This window comes from Haliotis rubra, unplaced genomic scaffold (genome assembly GCF_003918875.1).
Source record: "Haliotis rubra isolate DU_JTF1 unplaced genomic scaffold, ASM391887v1 Scf373, whole genome shotgun sequence".
NCBI classification, from domain to species: domain Eukaryota; kingdom Metazoa; phylum Mollusca; class Gastropoda; order Lepetellida; family Haliotidae; genus Haliotis; species Haliotis rubra.
This window is the reverse complement of record NW_025767050.1, coordinates 230,145-251,440: the sequence shown is the minus strand read 5'-3', so window position 1 is coordinate 251,440 and position 21,296 is coordinate 230,145. Positions and strand designations below refer to the sequence as shown.

The window sequence follows — 21,296 nt, the reverse complement described above, 5'->3', positions numbered from 1 at the left end:
GGTGCACACTTCATTTTCACCAGAGTTTCAATGGTCATTTAATAAACTTTCAGGGCAAAAGGGGGTGCGCACCCTGCAAACACCCCCACCCCCACCCCCACACACACTGATTTACTGATTTTGTATTTGTTTATGTTCAGGTGTGGCAAACCTATTTCCTGACGTTTATTCACACTATAATGGTCAGCTGGAGCAAGTATACTAGGACTGACTGACTGAGTTTAGTTTTACGCCGCTTTTAGCAATATTCCAGCAATATCACGGCGGGGGACACCAGAAATGGGCTTCACACATTGTGCCCATGTGGGGAATCGAACCCGGGTCTTCGGCGTGACGAGCAAACGCTTTAACCACTAGGCTACCCCACCGCCCCAGTATACTAGGATGATGTTCAAGCTTGGGGCACAGTTAGCTGCTGCTGCTGCTGAGAGGAAGCGGGTCGTAGCATTCTCCTGGCTGATACCTTGTGGTAGAGTACCAGCTGATTTGGTTGGTTGGTTTCTTGTAGAACGCCGGACTCAGCAATATTCCAGCTATATGGCGGTGGTCTGTAAATAATCGAGTCTGGACCAGACAACCCAGTGATCAACAGCATGGGCATCGATCTAGGCAACTGGGATACGATGACATGTATCAACCAAGTCAGCGAGCCTGATCACCCGATTGCCTTTTACGACAAGCATGGGTTGCTGAAGACCAACTCTAACCCGGATCTTCACGGGAGAGACAAGCATGGGTTGCTGAAGACCAACTCTAACCCGGATCTTCACGGGAGAGACAAGCATGGGATGCTGAAGACCAACTCTAACCCGGATCTTCACGGGAGAGACAAGCATGGGATGCTGAAGACCAACTCTAACCCGGATCTTCACGGGAGAGACAAGCATGGGTTGCTGAAGACCAACTCTAACCCGGATCTTCACGGGAGAGACAAGCATGGGTTGCTGAAGACCAACTCTAACCCGGATCTTCACGGGGAGAGACAAGCATGGGATGCTGAAGACCAACTCTAACCCGGATCTTCACGGGAGAGACAAGCATGGGTTGCTGAAGACCAACTCTAACCGGATCTTCACGGGGACAAGCAACCCGGATCTGCTGAAGACCAACTCTAACCCGGATGTTCACGGGGAGACAAGCATGGGTCGCTGAAGACCAACTCTAACCCGGATGTTCACGGGGACAAGCATGGGTCGCTGAAGACCAACTCTAACCCGGATGTTCACGGGGGACAAGCATGGGTCGCTGAAGACCAACTCTAACCGGATGTTCACGGGAGAGACAAGCATGGGTTGCTGAAGACCAACTCTAACCCGGATCTTCACGGGAGACAAGCATGGGTTGCTGAAGACCAACTCTAACCCGGATCTTCACGGGAGAGACAAGCATGGGTTGCTGAAGACCAACTCTAACCCGGATCTTCACGGGAGAGACAAGCATGGGTTGCTGAAGACCAACTCTAACCCGGATCTTCACGGGAGAGACAAGCATGGGTTGCTGAAGACCAACTCTAACCCGGATCTTCACGGATAACCAGTTGATTTGAAACAAAGGGAACTTTGACAGCGATAAAACCAACTCACTCATTCTCTCATTGTCACGTTTGGTAACTTCCTTCACACACGTTTGTATGAATCCAATAACCTTAACACAAAGAAACGTTGACACACGGGGAAAAAATAAATGTAAAATTTTATTCACATACATGTATATATATATAACATAAGGGTGAAGTACGTTAGATAATAACGGACTTCTATCTCGTGTTTCCGTACATTTACTTATATAACACAGGTTGGATACGCTGTACAGGTCTACTTGAGGTGTACACTCTGCACAATCGGGGCACACTCGAAGCAGCTATATATTCATCTCGGATATCATGTACAGCCATGACATGTTAATGTGAAATGGTGCTTCGATACATTTTGATTTTTATCTTTTTCTGCTGAACGCGCGGACAGCTGTATCACAGAATGACGTTTCTCCTCGTGGCTGGGAGGGGAGAAAGTTCCAGAAACATTGTGACGCTCTTCACGGTTTCAAACGTATTTATTCATTTATTGGAGATCAGTTTGATATGTCACTATATTCGGCCTACGTAGATGACACTAAGTCAGCGGAAACCCTACTTTTCCGGAAAGTCTCAATAAGTGATTTCTTAATTTGGGTCAAACTATGTACATACTATCAATTCATTTTTACGTATCGCTCACTTCAAAACAAATAGCAGATATCATGCACGCACTCTTCTGAAACAGTGAACCGTAAGCATACACTCGGCACATTTCGGCTCTTTTCGTAGTCTGGTGATGAATACAAATCTTTATTCAGTTCTCTTTGGAGAATTGAGGGAAGACATACCACCTGGTTTAATCGCTAAAATTTGAGACAGCCTGTCTTTCAACACCGAAATTAAACTTAATTTTACAAATATATACACTAGAAAAAGGGAATATTTTCAGACGAAAAAGACATCAAGGAAATTGTTAGATACGATCAGACACGAAGTGTTTCTTATTATATAGATACAAATGATTGATTGATTGATTGACTGATATAATATCAATTAGGAAGACTTAAACTAACGACGATGTGTATAATCGTAATGCGGCTCAGAAGCGTATATAGTATAGCTATGTATGTACACGATGTTGTCTCATTACCAAACGACGTTCAAGCACGTCACTGCGAGCCCTTTCAAGCGCAGTCGTATTTAGCTGGTTCATGGTTGATAAACTTATAGTCTGAAAGTCTTCTCTGAACCCTAGGAGATATAACAGAGTTTGGGGTTTGTACATGTGTGAAGACATGGCTGTAAACACTCCTTATTACGTTACTACAACAATCACGATTTATAGATGGTTTCTTTGCAAAATACTTGTTTCAAACAGTCTCCCGCTCAAAATGTCTCCACAACAGAGTCCAACATTTAGATATGTTCGATATGTTTCAATCCCTCTCACAGAGCGCCTAGATTTTGTTGTGACCTAGATCCTGAAAGAAAAATAAACTTAATATGAATATAGCATCGTAAGCGTGCGTTTTGACCATTCACGTTTATTTGAGATTTTCTCAGATCAGATTTTAATGAGATCAGCCAAATCCTGTCACGTTAAAGGGACGTAACTTTAGAGCCGATGTAGTAATGTCCCTCAAATTGTTTGGAATTGAAAATATATAAAAAACTTTTGGGGCTGTTAAAATTGGTTCAGATAAGATTAAAAGGTGAAATGACCATACATGTACAAATATAACACAAAATGTAAAAACATACATAAAATATTGCACTTCTTTCACATAAAACAAATCAACTAAAGTTTGATGTTTGTTTAGATGAAATGAATATCTTTCAGCTTCTCAAGAAGCTTCATATTCGTATATTCTGGATATTCTCAACCAACTTACGTTTCAAAGTTCCTTTAACAGACCGGGGCACATAGGCGTACTCAGACTGAGGTCGTCGCCTCTCAGTGGGATGTTTTCCGGTTAGATCCGGAGTTACCCGAAGCACTTTACTTCCGGACTCGCTCTTCTTCGCGTAGCCAGCAGGTGCACTGTATGTACTATATGGCCCAGAATGATGACCCGGATGTTTTAGATGGGTTGCCACTGGAAGAAAAGAAGATACAATATTTGTATACATATCCATTGATTAGACAATAACTCACAATTTCTACACCACACACTGTCAACTTGTTATGCATTCCGACTTCTTCATCCCCCTTATTTTGTTGCTTTAGGCGTTTTCATGCAGAAATATGTGACTAAAGCTTATTCTCAGAATATACATAATTCTGATGCAAACAGTTAAGTCAAATTGAACTGAAAAGGGACGAAATACCGCTTAGAGATGATGAACCTGGAGAAATCTACGTTTGCTTCATCTAGATCTTTTGCATTGCAGACATTCTTGGGTGGAAGGGGGAATATTCTGGTTCAGGGTCTGAGAGATCGACTGGTCCAAATACTTTGCCAAGAACCTCAAAGACACTTTCTATGTAAACTGAAAGAGCTCTACTTGTCATTAAATAATTCGTTAATAAATGTAGAGATTTCGAGACTGCGCGCTGATGAACTCTGAAGCGTAAATAATAACAATAGAAAAGGTACGAGCAATATTGTCCATTTTCTTAGATAGTAGTCTAACATAGACTTACAACAATCTCAGCACTATGGTTGTTTTGTAGAACGACACGCCCAGCAAGATACATTAGAGGCTGCTACACCCAACACATGATTTACATTATTATCCAATGATTCAATAGTACCTACAGTTTCTTTACAGAGGACACTTTAACGTGTTCTACACTCAGATAGTGTTCAACATTCTATACTTACTGGGGTCACCGTTGCCAACGACTACTGGCTCTGAGTAGATGCCGGAGTTGTTGACGTAGAGGACAGAGTTGGCTTTGCTCTTGTAGCTGGGAGGTGACATAATTACAGACCCGGCGTAGTAGGTCTCTCTGTCGTCCTCGAAGTAGATGCCCTCGACGCCAATGTTGACAAGTTGCCGAACCTTGGGGAGGAACATCGCAAACAGGATCAGCGTCGCCGTTAGGAACAGCCCAAAGGCTATGCAGGCGTCGCCAAACTCTTGAGCAACGATGTGGTCTCTGTTAAGACCTCCCACCAAGCCCCACGCCAACCATACCGGGATGGTGAACCCTGATGCGATACCGATGAAGATGCTCTCTCTGTGGTTGGTGATGATCCCGTGGGCGTTGAGGGCGAGGACGGTGGTGATGAGGATGAGGAACATGATGTAGACGAGAGAAAGGAGATGGTTCTCGAAGTCGTTGCGGACAAACGTTGTCATGTTGAGCATGCCGGTGTTCACCTTCCAGGTGTAATGGTTGCACACCCAGGCCTGGTTGCCCCCGTTGTCTGTCACGAGAACAGCTTCTGGTGGCACCGTGATCAACCACTGGGCATCAATAACAACTTGGACGCCAACAGCGAACATAAACATGAGGAACTGGTAGATTCCTTTCAGGTAGTTGGGGGACTCTATGTCGCCGGGCAGGAGGGACGACTCCGATGTCTTGGACGTCAGAATCACCATCAGCTTCACCAACAGCACTGCAAACATGATGGAGTAGGACACGCCCACGCCAAACCTGGTGAGGGCGCACGTGGCCTTGGTGGGGACGGGGATGAATGCGAAGAGCGTGAGGAAGCTTAGGAAGATGCCGAAGAGGAGAAGCTGCCCGAGCCACATTGTCCTCCAGCGACTTCCCATGCGTGTTCCCAGAAGCTTGTACAAGATGTAGATCTCGAATATAATGACCGCCAAGATTCCAAGGCCAGCCAGCACTCCAAGGGCGATAATCCATCTCTGTCCAATCTCAAACCTGGAACAAACATGTTTACGTTTAGTGTGCGCGGCTTTTGTTTCTGTGAACATAATTTCTGTTATACCACTGACTAATTACGACAGATTAGTGTGGGTTCGAACAGTTAACGCTACCATTTTGATGTAACCAGTGCATAAGGGACGGGTGGTCTCGACAGATCAATGACTTCACCAAGGGAACTGGAGTTGTCAACTGTCTATATTGACTATATCGCTCTAAATCAGACATCCAGGCAGTCAATGCCTCCTGCTATTTAGGCAACGTTCTCACCTGTGTTGTGCATCAGCTCTTACACCTCGATATCAAATCAAAGCGTTGCCAATCGTTAACTGAATTCATAAGCAATTTTCAAAGGTAACTCCTTTGATAAAGTATAAAGTCTATTTCATGGGGCCTCCAATTGCATGTCATGTACAAAATTAATTACCCCCTCCCCTAATTTTTAAGTATAATTCATCGCAGTGGTCAAGTACCTGGTCATCCACATCTCCCCACTGCGGGGGGACTTGAAGTAAGCGCCGGTCAGTTCCTGGGTGGTTGGGAACTTGACGAAGGTGAAGTTCCCGCCTTCAGTTGGGTCCTTGGTGCTCGTTACCGTGGGGGAGGACGTCATGGCAGTTGTGGGAGCTGGCGTTGTGGCCACTTCGCCGCAGTCGGTGCATGGGTAGTTACAGACAGCTTGGTTCTGATAGAACCTCATATCCAGCGGTTGTGTTATGGTCACATTGGCTCCGGGGCTGTAGTTGATGTTGCCGATCTACAACAGAATGAAGACTATCCCATGTATTCGCTGGGAAAATACAATCCCCATCCTAAATACAAGTATCAAACAACATAGCCATTTTGTGACCTCTGTAAGGGTCTCGTTTAGTGCACCCTTGTCGGGATGCTACCCAGGGTCTTGGGACAGTCCAGCGAGAGCTTCTCTTGTAGGCAGTTCCACTGACCTTGGTGTTGATTTCAAAGGAACGTACAGATTTATTTGTTATGACAAAAATATCGATTAATGGCAATCATATTAAAGATAATAATTATTTGAGATTATATGAATAATCCAACAGCAACACGAATGGATACACGCTGACTTGGTTGACACATGTCATCATATCCCAATTGCGTAGATCGATGATCATGATGTTGATCACTTGATTTTCTGGTCCAGACTCGATTATTTACAGACCGCCGCCATATAGCTGGAATATTGCTGAGTGTGGCGTAGGACTAAACTCAACAACACCTACACTTCCTGTTTGTATAAGCGTGAGTAGCTTCAGTGACCGTGTGTGTATCTCCTGCAGGTATGAATGTAGGTCACCTGTACATGAATGAATGGCTATATATATCCCAACACTCTCCAATATTTTCACCCCGCTGCATGTACATCCCCTCGTGTTTCCATGTCGGATTCACCATGTAACCTGTACAAGGCTACGCGAGGTGTTTTGTCTGGTGCCCTATTGTTCAATGCCCGTCTACATTATACTGGCTTGACCCTATTCGCTCCACTTCCTGTTACTCGTTTGTCCCTGTAGTTTCTTGAATAAAATAACACATATTCCAGGGAGTGGGTCTGAATGAGACCTGTTTCGCTCACGGCTCTCCTTCTACATAGAGCTGACTGGTGTAAATGGGGTACAATAAAAACCAGTTCAGTAACTATATGGGGGTGGGATGGGTAGCCGAGCCGCTTCATTACATAACAGACAGTGAGTCGGGTGTAGTCCCTCTATGTAAATGACAACCCGCTATATATTGGAGTGAAAGGGTTGGACATACGTGATGCTGGTCTCGTCAAGATCCGGGTTAGAATTGGTCTTCAGCAACCCATGCTTGTTATAAGAAGCGACTAATAGTATCTAGTGGTCAGGCTCGCCGCCCTGTTGACACATGTCATCATATCCCAATTACGTAGATCGATGCTCATGCTGTTGATCACTGGATTGTCTGGTCCAGACTCGATTATTTACAGACCGCCGCCATATAGCTGGAATATTGCTGAGTGCGACGTTAAACAACAAACCAACCAAACTCAGACATTTACCACTTCCATGAAAGCTATGGGGACAGGGGACAAAAGCAGCCAACATCGTATATGTCGCCTTAATATGATAGGAATGTCATAACTGTCGTTTTCTAAAGAATTCTTTTCCTTATTAGCATTCATTTCTATATCGAACACCCGAACAACATTCAGACGTCGAGCATATTGATATTCGGGGTGGCAGATGGGCAGGGAGTGTTGGCAGGGAATTATAGAAAACATAAAGAAATTCTCCCTCAGATGCTTTAAAAAATAATTATGCGTTAAAACTGTTGAAAAAAAGAGAAATGGCCGGCCGCAAAAATACATTGTTGCAAGGTGTTATTTCAAAAGCATATTTAGACAGATAGTTTTGATAAATGAAATATCTGTTATACATCTGTAGCCGACTTGATATCTAGTCTCCTCACAATACTGTTCCAGTTCCTCGCCGTGAACATCCGGGTTAGAATTGGTCTTCAGCAACCCATGCTTGTCGAAAGAAGCGACTGACTGGTCAGGCTTGCTTACTTGGTTGACACATATCATCGTATCCCATTTGTGTAGATCGATGCTCACAAAGATGATCAGTGGAGTGTCTGGTCCAAACTCGATTATTTACAAACCGCCACCATGTAGCTGGAATATTGCTGAGTGTGGCGTTCAACAAGAAACAAACTCGATACTCGCCGACACGCCTGCAACGAGGCGAGACGAGTGCGCCAATGGTACGTGCGTCAAATGGTCAATGCGTCAAATATCAGTAAAATTATACATACCTCCGTGTACACGCCCTTGACCACAGCATGTACTTTGTAGCTGGTGAAGCCGCCGTTGCCATTAGAAGGATCGCCTGTCACATATTTGTTGTTTGCCCCAACGGTCTGGTTGAACAAGACCCTACTAGCATCTCCTAAAGCCTCTACTTGCTTAATACCATTAAATATGGCGGTGCCTCTATTGCCAATATTGAGGAGATCGGAACATAGGTCGTATACAGTGCAGGCCTTTTGGGCAGCAGCATAAACGCCCCTGATAATAGCGTCAACAGCCATGATGGTGTATGGTACGTAGGCGTCAAGGTCGTCCCGAAGCGACTGGGTAGTTAGCACGCAAGCGTTGGAGGTTCCGTCTACCTTACAGTTAAACCTGGCTTCCCAGTACTCCGTCAGATATGTGTTGTCGATGCCCGAGCTCTTGTCGTTTGGCTTTAAATTATTCCAGTAGTCCTTGAAGGCGTTGATGGCGTTTGTGTATAAAGAATCCCTAGACAGAGACACGACAATGCTGTTGTTGGCAGCGGCGTAGGCGTTGTTAAGATAGAGGTCGGAGGTACCCCATGATGAGGTACCAAGGAAGGTGAACTTGACAGCATTCTGGGCGTTTAAACGGGCGTTGTATGCCTGAGACGACTGAAGGACTCTGTTGGCTGTCGGGCCATCTGCGAATATTACAACAAACCTCACGTTCTGCTTGTTGATGAGTTTACGTAGAACCTCGCTGTCCTCGGACGTCGACACATCGGAAGTGATCTTGATGCTCTGTATGATGCAGATACCTCTAGCTTTGGCTTGTTTCTGGAATTCTTCCATTCCGTGTCTCCCATAAGAGTTGTCTATATACACAAGCTGTGTATATTTAGCCTTCAGTTCGTTAGCCAAAACGGTAGCCAGGATTGCAGCGTCATTAGCATCTGATGGAACGGTTCGGAGGAAGTATGGGTACATGTTCCCATCACTCAGTTCCGGAGACGTGGCCGCATGACTGACTGTAGTCAGTGACATGTCTTTCATGAGAGCAGCTGCAGCCAGGGCTTCGTCGCTTGTGTCTGGACCTACAAAAGCCAAAACCTGTCGCCTGTCGACGCCTGCTAACCTGTTTCGACACTGTTCAAAACCCAAGATATTTTGTATCGCCTGCTCTGTGCGTTGACAATTGTCAAACGCAACACCTCCAATGGATACTCTGTCTCTGTCGCTTGCTGGGAGTCGTGATTGGAAATAGTTAATTGCCCAAAGGAACGCCTGGAGGTTCATGATCCCGCGAAGTCTGAATCTATCACTACAGGAGAAGGCGGTGGTTCCCTTCTCGTGGATACCAAACAGGCCTCCGATATAGTAATGAGCGGCTGGAGCAGTATTAGTAGTTTTTTTAATGGCCATAGGGATCTCCTGGCACGTCCCGCCGCTTGCTGCTGGGCAGGTCTCCTGAGCAGACGACAGAGAGACAGCCAGCAGAAGACCAACTGCGAGCCCCGGCAGGACCCTCATCTGAAACAAAAGATCACGTGAAAAATGTGTTCAAGATAAATATCAATAAATAATACCCCTGGAGATTATATGCAGTTAATAACAGCGCCATGATTGTTGTTTTACGCCGCAGACATCAAGATATCGTGATATCACATCTCTGTGTTTCAATATAAGGTAAAACAGTGGTTTACGGCATGAATAACGAGTAGCAAGAGTAAAGTGACTCTGACTACCTGCTACCCACTTGAGTCGGGTACAAGAACCCACACAACCACTAGAGCGGTTTCTGACTAATTATTTTATGTGTTTCATAGAATTTTTCCAATAAAAAGGATTCTTTAAGAACTAACCAGACAATGACGAATCAGACATGAACCTATGGGCAGCACTTTAATCAAAACAGGCTCGAGATCTTTCAGATATGAATCTTTACCCCACCTACCGGCCAGAATATGTCACAAACAATCCATACACCAACAAATGAAAACGTCTGGTCGTAACATTAAATACAGATATTATTTATTACTTGGCTTTTGTCTTTCAACAAATTCACACCAACAATTCATTAACTGCTTTTCAACATTCTACAACAAACTTGATGTTTATTTAACAGTGTCATACAGAGCCAGGATTTTCCCGGTGAAGTTAGCGGTGATTAATTCAATCATATTAAGAACCAGAAGAAAAGGCTTGAAGCAATGTTGAGTCTGCCCCGCGTTGTGTACCAGGGGAGATAACTCTAAATCTGTACCGCCTCAGGCGCGTGCGAAATGTTGTTATGACTTGCTTGCTAAGGCGGTTCTATGGATGGCTTCACCTGTCTGGTCGGTTTGGTTGTGAATTCAGATTAAAAACTTTGATAACATAGTTCACATCTTGAAAAACGGCCATACTAAACTCATGATGATTTTGATATCTATTTTTAAGAGATGTAACTATACATGAGAAGTAAAAATAGCAAAGGTGAAGACGAATTCGGAAAAACAGATTCTTGTCTCCTACAAACTCAATTGTCAACCTAACTCGGCTTTATAGAATCACGGAGAATTTCGAAAGAGGGGGCGTGTACATAGTAGGCCAGCGTCTAGGCGGCATGCCATCTCGAGTAATTTTGGTTGACACATGACATGGTATCCCAACTGCTCGGGTCGATGCTCGTGCTGTTGATCACTGGATTGCCTGGTCCAGACTCGATTAGTAGTATTTACAGAGTGTGGCGTAAAACTAAACTCACTCACCTAGGAAAGTACGTGTGTTTGTTTGTCGTTCTTATTTGTCACTCAACATTAAAAGGAATTAGTAGGCAATATAAACTGAACGCCAAAAGAAATGTTACACCTCTGAACATGAGAATATCCTAAAATGTTATATGGATAGAAGACTTTGGTTTGGTATGTTTGAACAACCAATCATGTAACTCTATTGAGTCAAAACATCAGTAAACAACCATTCTTTCACATCCAAAACCCAACTGTATCACTCTTTGTGAATGTGCATGCATTATCATCATAAACAATATCATTTGGACCCATTTTTAACTGTTTTTACACTTTTGATTTGAATTTTTACATGATTGAACCCAACCTAAACCTAAACCTCACCTAAACAAACATGTCGATATCCTAATTATCAATGACTTCCTCAGTCTGATGTTTTGACTCAATAGACTTACATGATTGGTTGTTCAAACATACCAAACCAAAGTCTTCTATCCATATAACATTTTAGGATATTCTCATGTTCATGTACGTGTGTACACTGTGATGGGAGAGGACTGAACATTTTCGTGTGTACACTGTGATGGGAGAGGCAGCCTTTTCTGTGTTCGTGTCACTGACGAAATAACTTATGCTATTATTGTAGATGCCATGCACGTGTTGTGTGCATGTAAACGCATTCATTAACGGAATTAAAATTGTGACGGAGAACAAAGAATTTTATGTCTACTTTGAATATTTCTTTGAGGTACAAGACAACCCCTTTATCAATATTAACCATCCACGATACTGATATGAACGTGACTCTTCAGTTGTTCTTGGTAAGGGTAAGGGCACTAACCGATTATGAATTTGAATCTTTACATCGTTTCATTGGCATTTGAAGTTGACATTTCTGGAAAAGTGAGTGAGTGAGTTTAGTTTTACGCCGCTGCTAAAAGCAGCGTAAAGCCATGCTCACTCACTCACGTAAGTGGTCACTTGGTCACGTGAGACATCGTGCCTCAGGGGTTTAACTTGCACTACTGCATTTATACCACCCAACATGTGACACAACATATTGTCAGTTTGTTTCTTCATCTTCCTAATCAATACATGATTTCTAAACTGACCTCTTGCAAAACCTAATCACTCGTATTCAAGATTGACCCCATGAGGACAGACATAATCCCTCTTAACACAGGAACGCCAGGTATTGAGGTTGGATTGTTACATAACAAGATTGGTCACGAATTAAACACCATTGTCTCCAGCTCGTGTTTAATAAAAGGAACAAAACTCAACCTCCTTGTAAACACCTTGTATTATTGTATCACATTGTATAGGTCTAACACATGCCCCTTATATTGTCTCCAGGCAATTGTAGTTTCATGTAAAGGTCACGTGAAAATTCTGGTGCCATTTTCACAGTTTGACCAACAGCTATGTGATTACGTTAGAAATAACTGCATCCACAACAATTAATATCTCATTGACGCAATTGATTTTATCGTATTCATCTGATATTTGAATATATTTCACACTTTAAAATGTTGAAGTAGCATTGGCAACCAGTATTACTATTTAGGACTTATAATGGTATATTTACTGGATATGTTTAACTGACAAGCTTGTCTTCCCACGAGAAGATTCCCGTGACAATGCAAACTATAAATGTTTACATTAAAGCTGCACATGAATAATGTATTCAACGAGGTAAGGAAAAATCGTAATAAATATACATATTAGTGTAGGTAATGAATACCAGTGATATCCCCTCAAATATACAGAGAGCACACCGTGGGTGGGTTTTCTTGCACCCTATTGATGTCAGTGCTCATGTTATGTACAATACAATCTACATTAACAATTCTGACTATCAGGGGAATTTGAAGAATTTCATATTCCTTTTTATAAAAAAAGAGGTACTATTGTCTTTAAGTCGAGAAAATCACTTGAACTTGTCATAATGTGAATGTTCTACCTATTTTTATATGCAGAAAATAGTTTACATAATATAGACATGTTTGGTTCGAGCAGTAAAATTACCACACCTTAATATTGCAATCTTGTTTATATCGAATTGTGTTGCACATTGTACAACACAGAAACAACACAGGTAATTAATCGATACCAAGGGTGGAATAATATTTTTAATCGATACCAGAGATGGAATATTATTTGACGATTCTGAGATGAAATACCATCTGGTAGAAAACAACTAATTATAGGTGTGGAGATTGCTAACCACGGTAGGAATGTGGGTTGAAGGGGTACGTATGTTCGCTGCAGTGCATGTATTGTTTATTATGACACATTTTACAAGACGATTCATGAAATGTGTGATTTTTATGTGAACGACGAGTACCAGTGTCATTACATGCCTTGTCATGAGGGGCACGGATTGTACTACATTATAGGTAATAACGACCAGACGTTTTTCTATTGGGTGTTGCCCATAGGAGGTTGTAAGGCGTGTTGCTACTCTAGTGTGGCGATATTAAACAAGTATTACAATTAGTGTATCATCATACAGAAAACATATACAAACATAATGGGGCAAACTATACCAATAAATACACATGTTGCCACCTATCCTATGTGCAATAAATGGAGACAACAGTATAAACACACACGCCTGTTTCCCCTGTAATAGTCGCGGACAGAACAGAAAACTACACTGGAATGCGTTATAAAATTCACAATCGTAACTCACCATTGAAAATGAAGTTAAATCCTCTCGGGTTTCGAAAATGAAATTATGAATCTACCCGCTTTCCTGTGTACTGGTGTATACCCAACGATATCACAGAACCCAACCCTGGGCTGGTTGAGGACACTATAAATACACTGCCAATGAAAACAGCCCTGATTCACAAGAACCCACCACCACGACCACTGCCGTATACAATATAACGTTGGACCGGTCCCGATATTGCTAGCGCGCTCGGCTCACCTGTAAAACTGGTTCTACGGGTTATTTATAGTTGTCACAATGGAACACACGGCTCGTCGCGAACGCTGGATAACACAAAACCCGCTGAGCGGCATTTTCGATAAATATGTGGGTTTTCTCGCACAGTGTTACAGAACGTGTTAATGTGCTGATTCGGAGAGCCTGTCTTCGCTAATAGACGCTGATACAGCCTAAACCTGCATAAAACGGACGCGGTTAAACAGGACTGCTCGCTAATACGGGCACAAGTAAGGATCATGATAAAAACGTAATGATGATTTCTGTAATGATCTCAACTCGTATATATAGCCAGCTGCTGAGATAATACATTACATGGTATACTTAAAAGCAATAAGCTGTAAAAGGGAGAAACGTACGTAACGACACATGCATGTTTTTAAATATTTAGTCAAAGTTCATGACTTTTTAAATTATATACACCCACGTGGATATCTGTGAAAATGTGATATTCTGTTTTGTGTGTTATCTTTTGAAAAATATGTATAATGCAGATGCGAGGGACAGTAGACAGACACAGAGTTATCCCCCTTCCACTACTCATCACAGAGACTAGCATTGCCGCGGAACGTACATTGAAATATATACTGACTGACTGAACGCCGCTAGCATATTCCAGCAACATCACGGCGGGGACAATATTCATCATTGTACCCATGTGGGGATTCGAAACCGGGTCTTCGGCGTGACGCGCCAACGCTTTAACAACTAGGCTACCCCACCGCCCTTGAAATATATACATTTGTGTTCAAAGTAAGAAGTAACTCTCATATTTTGTTTTATCATATTTTGATATTTTTAGCAAAAGTATAGCTAAAAACTGCTGTATTTCCTTAGACATTTTAAAAAGTGCTAGTATAGGATGTTTAAGACTCTTAATGATGTATCATGAACACATTCAGAATTAATTTTAAATTCTGCCTAGCATTTTATATATTCTTACTGGACGTTCTTAAGTATTGGAATTTTCCTTAACCATAAAAAGCTGCAGGCCCTAAGGACCCATAACAATACAAAGTTGTTGGTCCTGTTCAGAATGTGATAGTCCTATATTTTAGCTACAATATAAATAATTCCCAGCAAACAAAATATGTGACAACTAACAAACGAGTTGAGCTTTATTTCAGCATTATCTGAAAATGATCTTCACTATGTATGTTGAATTTAAACACTAGGTTGTCCCACCGCCCCAATTCGCATCGATGTTGCTTTGATGTTCCAGACACACTCACTAACTCTAAGACAACGGGCTACCTTGACTGACTGACTGACTGAGTTTGGTTTTACGACGCTTTTAGCAATATTCCAACATCATCACGGCGGGGGACACCAGAAATGGGCTTCACACATTGTACCCATGTGGGGATTCGAACCCGGGTCTTCGGCGTGACGAGCCAACGCTTTAACCAGTAGGCTACCCCATCGCCCCTGACTACCTTGAGTGAGTGAGTGAATCAGTGAGTGAATTTGGTTTTACGCCACTCTAAGCAATATTCCAGCAATATCACGGCGGAGAGCTACCTTGAGAAGTGAACGTTTGTAACAGAATACACTGTAGACGCCCTTCTTAGATTACACACATAGCCTCTAAACTATTCAGACATACCAGATATTACGCCTTGTTTTGTTTTAACAGCGATCAGTTACAAAAGATGTGGCTTTTATGTGATACGGATTGTGAAAGTTCATTGCATGGATATATACATCTATTTGAGAACAGCCCGATACAATGGAAGGTTCCCGTACAATACATGGGTTCCCTCTGATTCGTTTACTCACTCACATGACCGGTTCTCAGGTTTACGATTTAGGGATGTTTATAAACATGTAGGCGGTTTGACGACGACTGTGTAAGTAACACCTGGTGGAGACTGCGCCTGGGGGGTCGCCAGAAGAGTCGGCGCGTGTCGAGGTCGGTGAGTGAGTTGGGGTTCTTCAGTGTGTCACTTATAACAAAGGCACTACACCCGAAGACAGTTTAGACCCTCTTGCCCAACGTGATCTTTGTGCAATGATGGTCGTTACTCCCATGGTCTAACATAAACTTTAGACGGTCTTTGCGCTAGGATCGCTTTGTGCAATGGGACCCTTGAATATGAACCTAAGATTTACGGATCATGTACGACGATAGGGTAACTAGTCTGTCTCCTAGACCACAGAGAATTAAATATAACAGGAGTCTTAACTCAAGTCTATAATGGCTGTGGAAATCTAGATTGCCTTTGCTCCAGGAATGACAAAACTTTATGGGACTAATGCCAGTCTTGGTAGGAACATGCCTGTGGCGTTTCATGTTCTGTGGCCCGTGTTGTCTCAGGAAGAGATATTACCGACGGACGACACGCATTGCGTCTCACGAGTCCGGATCCAGTCGTTGTTTCAAAAGCTGTAGTTTTGAAACTGAAGTGTTGAAAACTTAGTTAAAACTGAAGCCCAATAAAATAAAAACATCCTCTATTTCAGCTGAAAGCAGTAGGTCACAGATTTTCTGGTCTCGACCCAAATCTTCACAGGCCCCCTTCCCATACAAATGTAGTTGTATTATTGTTTAGTCCTGCTGAAGTTTACTTCCAGACATCATGTGGTTTTCTTACGGACAACGTTCGGGGTGGCTTAGATGTTCTGGGTCTTACTATAACGGATTGCGTGTATGGAGTTTGCTGCTAATTATCTTTCAACACAATCCTCTCCGGGTTCAACGGATGTCTGTTAACAATACCGGATGTCACAGACGGACAAGGCTTCAGTTCCTCCTGTGGGTATCAAGAAATGGTCATCCGTAATCACGTAATTATCATTTGCATAATGCTTTTCTGACAGCTCTTTCTTTTAAGTTTGGGAAGGGTGGACACCTGATTGCCGAAGTTTGTGAATGCGGAGGATGTACAATGACGTTTACACGGGTGAATTGTCCCGGGGCAACACTACACGCTTCTAATCTTTTACTCGACGTTTAGACTTGTTGTTTTCGCACAGTTGCCTCATCAGACACAGTGTTAAGCCCATTTCTGGTGTTCCCCGCCGTGATGTTGCTGGAATATTGCTAAAAGCGGCGTAAAACCACAGTCAGTCAGTCAGTCAGTCATCAGACACAACAGTATTCCCACTGGTGCTGGTAGTGAGTGAGTGGGTTTAGTTTTACGCCACGCTCAGCAATATTCTAGCTGTATGGCGGCGGTATGTAAAAATAATAATCGAGTCTGGACCAGAAAATCCAGTGATCAACAGCATGATCATCGATCTGCGCAATTGGGAACCGATGACATGTTTCAACCAAGTCAAGAAGCCAGACCACTAGATCCCATTAGTCGCCTCATACGCCCAGCATGGGTTACTGAAGATCAATTATAACCCGGATCTTCACGGGTCTGGTGATTGTAACCATACATGGCGGGTATTGGTACGAACAGAGGAGGGCCGTAAGTTCGGTCCGTGGTGTATCCGGTAGTTCTTCCAACTTCCAAAATAACAACATGATCTGCGAGAAGTCCGACGTCAGCATCGCAGAAAGAACTGGGCGGAGGGGAAAATACTGCGGTTCAGTGGCTGTGAGACTGAGCGGTTCAACACTAGTTTGCCAATTAAACGGTCGCCTTGGTCAAAACTTGATCCCCACTGTTGGTCATCCGTATACAACTAACCTTCCTTCAAACACTTTGCTGACTTAATGAGTCAAAATAAGTTGCATGGTTGTTTATGCGTTATCCGTTTTTGATTTTCAGCTTTGTTATTGGCCGATCAGATTTCACCCCGACAAACAAAGAGGCAGATTATCACAGTAAGCTCTCAGGTCCTAGTTCTTGCCCGAGGGTCCCAGTCTGAACCAGCTCGTGTCCCAGGACATCTAAATTTAACCATTTCATGTCCCCAAGCGGGTCCAAGACCAGTAACCTGCTTCTACCATAGTGTGACCCACCTGATGCATAAGGCCGAGGAGGTCCTAACTCTTGTGCAAGGTTACCCCAGTCTGGCCTAGCTTGTCCCACCTCATCCCTGTCTAACCTAGCTCATGTGAGAGGAAGTTGGAGTCTGTACCAGAAAGTCCTAGTCTGTAACCCCCTTGTTGTCCCGTGAGAACCCAGTCTGCTACCCCTTTGATGTACCAGAAGCCTCGGTCACTGACCTAGCGTCTTTTTCAGTCCTTGTTCTATGAGGTCACAGTGAGATCCAGATGGTGTCCCAGTGTGATCTAGCTTGATAGAGTCTGTGTCCCAGACTGAAGTAGCTTGTGTCGCAGGTGGTCCAAGACTGACCCAGTTGTTGTCCAGTCTGACCCAGTTTGTCTCACAGTCCGGCCTAGCTAGTGGTCATAGTCTGACTTAGAGTCTGCCCGAATCTGGTCTCAGTCGGACCAAGCTCTTGTTCATGAAGACCCTAATCTGACCCAGTTTTGTCTGAGGAGGTTCTTGTCTGTGACCTTACCTCTGCCCAATCTCTCATCCTGGTCTGACCTAGCGTGTGCCTCTGGAGGTCCCAGTGTAGCCTAGCTCATGTCTTACAGATCCCAGTCTCACAATATGTTTTCCAACTTTGCTCCAGTCTGTGACCCAGCTCATGACAAGTCCCTCTCAGCAAGCCATTGTCCCACTGTTACCTAACTATTGCCCAAGAAGTCCGAGTCTCTGACCTCGTGTCTGTTCTAGATCATATCCCTGGAGAGACTAGTTTGACATAGCTCAGTGCACAAGGATTCTGTGCCATGTCCTTCATCCTGTCCTGAACATCCAGTGATTGGGGATCATGTGTTTTGGTGTTCATGATATAGCTGGAACATTGTTGTCTGCATCACCATCATTTATCACTCAAGACAAGGATACTGACCACAGTGACATGCATGGAAACTGGACACTGGCTGATATGACACTGATACCTGCTAGCTTTCCCCCACATTGTTATGAATAACATTTGTGGGTCTGCTTAATATAGACTGCTGCAAGCATTGGGCAACAAATTGCTCTGTATGAACCCTCTGGAGATGATGGGTTTTACAGGGTATGAACTTCCCAAAAAGTTCAGCCAGACCACAGGGCTGGTTAGATGTAAAACGTGCCAGCCCTAACCAAAACTTACCTGCCTGCAAATAATTTAGGTTTGACAAGCGATGTAGTTTATCATCCAATTGGTGTTCATCATTTATTCTTATGAGTGAATTAATTATGATCTATTATCCTGAAATATGATGAATATCTTGATATACATGTCTAAATTTTAACCTGACCGATGGGCAGGTGAATTTGAGGAATATGGCAGCCTGTGTTGAAAATAACCCGTCCCGGGTGGTCGGGCAGGCAGTATTTCGAATGCTGGTTTTAATAGATCCCAATTGTAGTAAGCGGGATGTTAATGGATCAGTGGTCAGCATAGTAATGTTGTTGTGCCATCATTGCTCTCACTATCAATCACTGGATTGTTTAGTTCAGGTACATTCTTTACAGGTTAATATCAACAGCTGAATCAAGCTGCAGTGCAGCAAATCCCCAAACACTCGGAATGTAGCTGCTGCTCTTTTCATGGGTTCCGCCAAGAGTTTGGTGGCCACTGATTGCAGCATTCTTAAACCAAGTTCTGTATGGGCACCAAAATAGATTCACACATCACGATGCGAATCATCACAGGCTTAGGCATATGATGTTTGTTGGTTAACACAGCACTCAGGAATATTCGAGCTATACGATGGAGGTCTTTAAATACCCTAGTCTGGACCAGACAATCAAATGATTAACTCATAATCATCTATGAAATTCTGAGAGAAAGATTTGCATCAACTTAGTCTGCGAGTCTAACCATCTGATCCTGTTAGTCGCCTTTTAAGACAATCACTGTTTTCTGAAAACCAATTATCACCCAGATTTTCATAGGGGCTTTTGGGGCATATCAGTGACTACGTGAACCACTAGGCCACTTCTGTTGACAGAATGTTGAGTAAAACGAGACAAATTACTTATACAAAATATAAATGTTTATTACAATTTAAAATCAGTGTATATACAAAATTTGAATAATCGCTCATATGCTAATATAATTTGGCAAATATATTCACAAACTACAACATTACATCTGATGACGACTGTATGAGCAGTAATGTATAATTAGACTTATATGCCATAGTACAAAGTCCTTGCGGATGACACAAATACAAATGTACAGTTATTTATATGTATATATTATTGACAAGGCCAGACCAACTCATTTTCTTGTCTGAAGAATATGTCTTTACTTAAGTAAGTCAACAAAAACAAAATAAGAGAAATTGTAAATCTAACCTTGAGGGATTTTGGGAATTATACATGTTTCTATTTTGCTTTAGGACAATTGAATAAACTTTGCGAAACAAGAAATTAAACTTGTCTGGCCTTAACAAAACATTCTTTACAAACTTCAGCACTCATTCAACTCCTCATATCAAGAGGGAATTTCTCATAACAAGTTTGATTCTGACAACTGAGACACTGTCATACATTTTAAAGATTTTCAAATGAAAAGACAAGGTAACCCTGTCATTCTTTACACAAGGCTGCAGGAAAGTCATGTCAGTGTTTCCAGTTACACATTGTGGCCTACAAGACCGTAGGACGGTTCTAGTAGCAGCAATATTCAGTGTCAAGTTCACTTTGAATTCAAAACTTAATTCAAGAGACAACTTTGTCAAGTTTAAATATATAATGCATTCTACTTGTTTATTAATATTCCAAAGATTCTCCCCATCACAGTTTGTTATATGTCTGTCTCACATCAGCTTGCTCCCAGGAGTCTCACTGTTGAAGTATCTCTCAGGCACCAGTTGATCTACTGCTGAATCTCTCTCTCCTCTGAAATACCAAGTGATGAAATGTTACAAGATGACAACTACATGACTACAGAAACGGATGCTGAATCTCTCTCTCCTCTGAAATACCAAGTGATGAAATGTTACAAGATGACAACTACATGACTACAGAACCAATGCTGAATCTCTCTCTCCTCTGAAATACCAAGTGATGAAATGTTACAAGATGACAACTACATGACTACAGAACCAATGCTGAATCTCTCTCTCTGAAATACCAAGTGATGAAATGTTACAAGATGACAACTACATGACTACAGAACTGATGCTGAATCTCTCTCCTCTGAAATACCAAGTGATGAAATGTTACAAGATGACAACTACATGACTACAGAACCAATGCTGAATCTCTCTCTCCTCTGAAATACCAAGTGATGAAATGTTACAAGATGACAACTACATGACTACAGAACCGATGCTGAATCTCTCTCCTCTGAAATACCAAGTGATGAAATGTTACAAGATGACAACTACATGACTACAGAACCAATGCTGAATCTCTCTCTCCTCTGAAATACCAAGTGATGAAATGTTACAAGATGACAACTACATGACTACAGAACCAATGCTGAATCTCTCTCTCCTCTGAAATACCAAGTGATGAAATGTTACAAGATGACAACTACATGACTACAGAACCAATGCTGAATCTCTCTCTCCTCTGAAAT

At 42.6% G+C, this 21,296-nt stretch overlaps 1 protein-coding gene across 1 annotated transcript; it reads right to left on the bottom strand.

Moving 5' to 3' along the window:
- Positions 1-1,673: 1,673 nt before the first annotated feature.
- LOC124286045 (metabotropic glutamate receptor-like) lies at positions 1,674-13,732 on the bottom strand. The gene is made up of 6 exons (XM_046722363.1): positions 13,545-13,732; positions 8,160-9,650; positions 5,834-6,117; positions 4,342-5,357; positions 3,409-3,612; positions 1,674-2,997 (listed from the first exon to the last, which is right to left on the bottom strand). The coding sequence occupies exons 1-6, from the start codon at positions 13,545-13,547 to the stop codon at positions 2,963-2,965; spliced, it is 3,033 nt and encodes a 1,010-aa protein (XP_046578319.1). The 5' UTR covers positions 13,548-13,732; the 3' UTR covers positions 1,674-2,962.
- Positions 13,733-21,296: the final 7,564 nt, after the last annotated feature.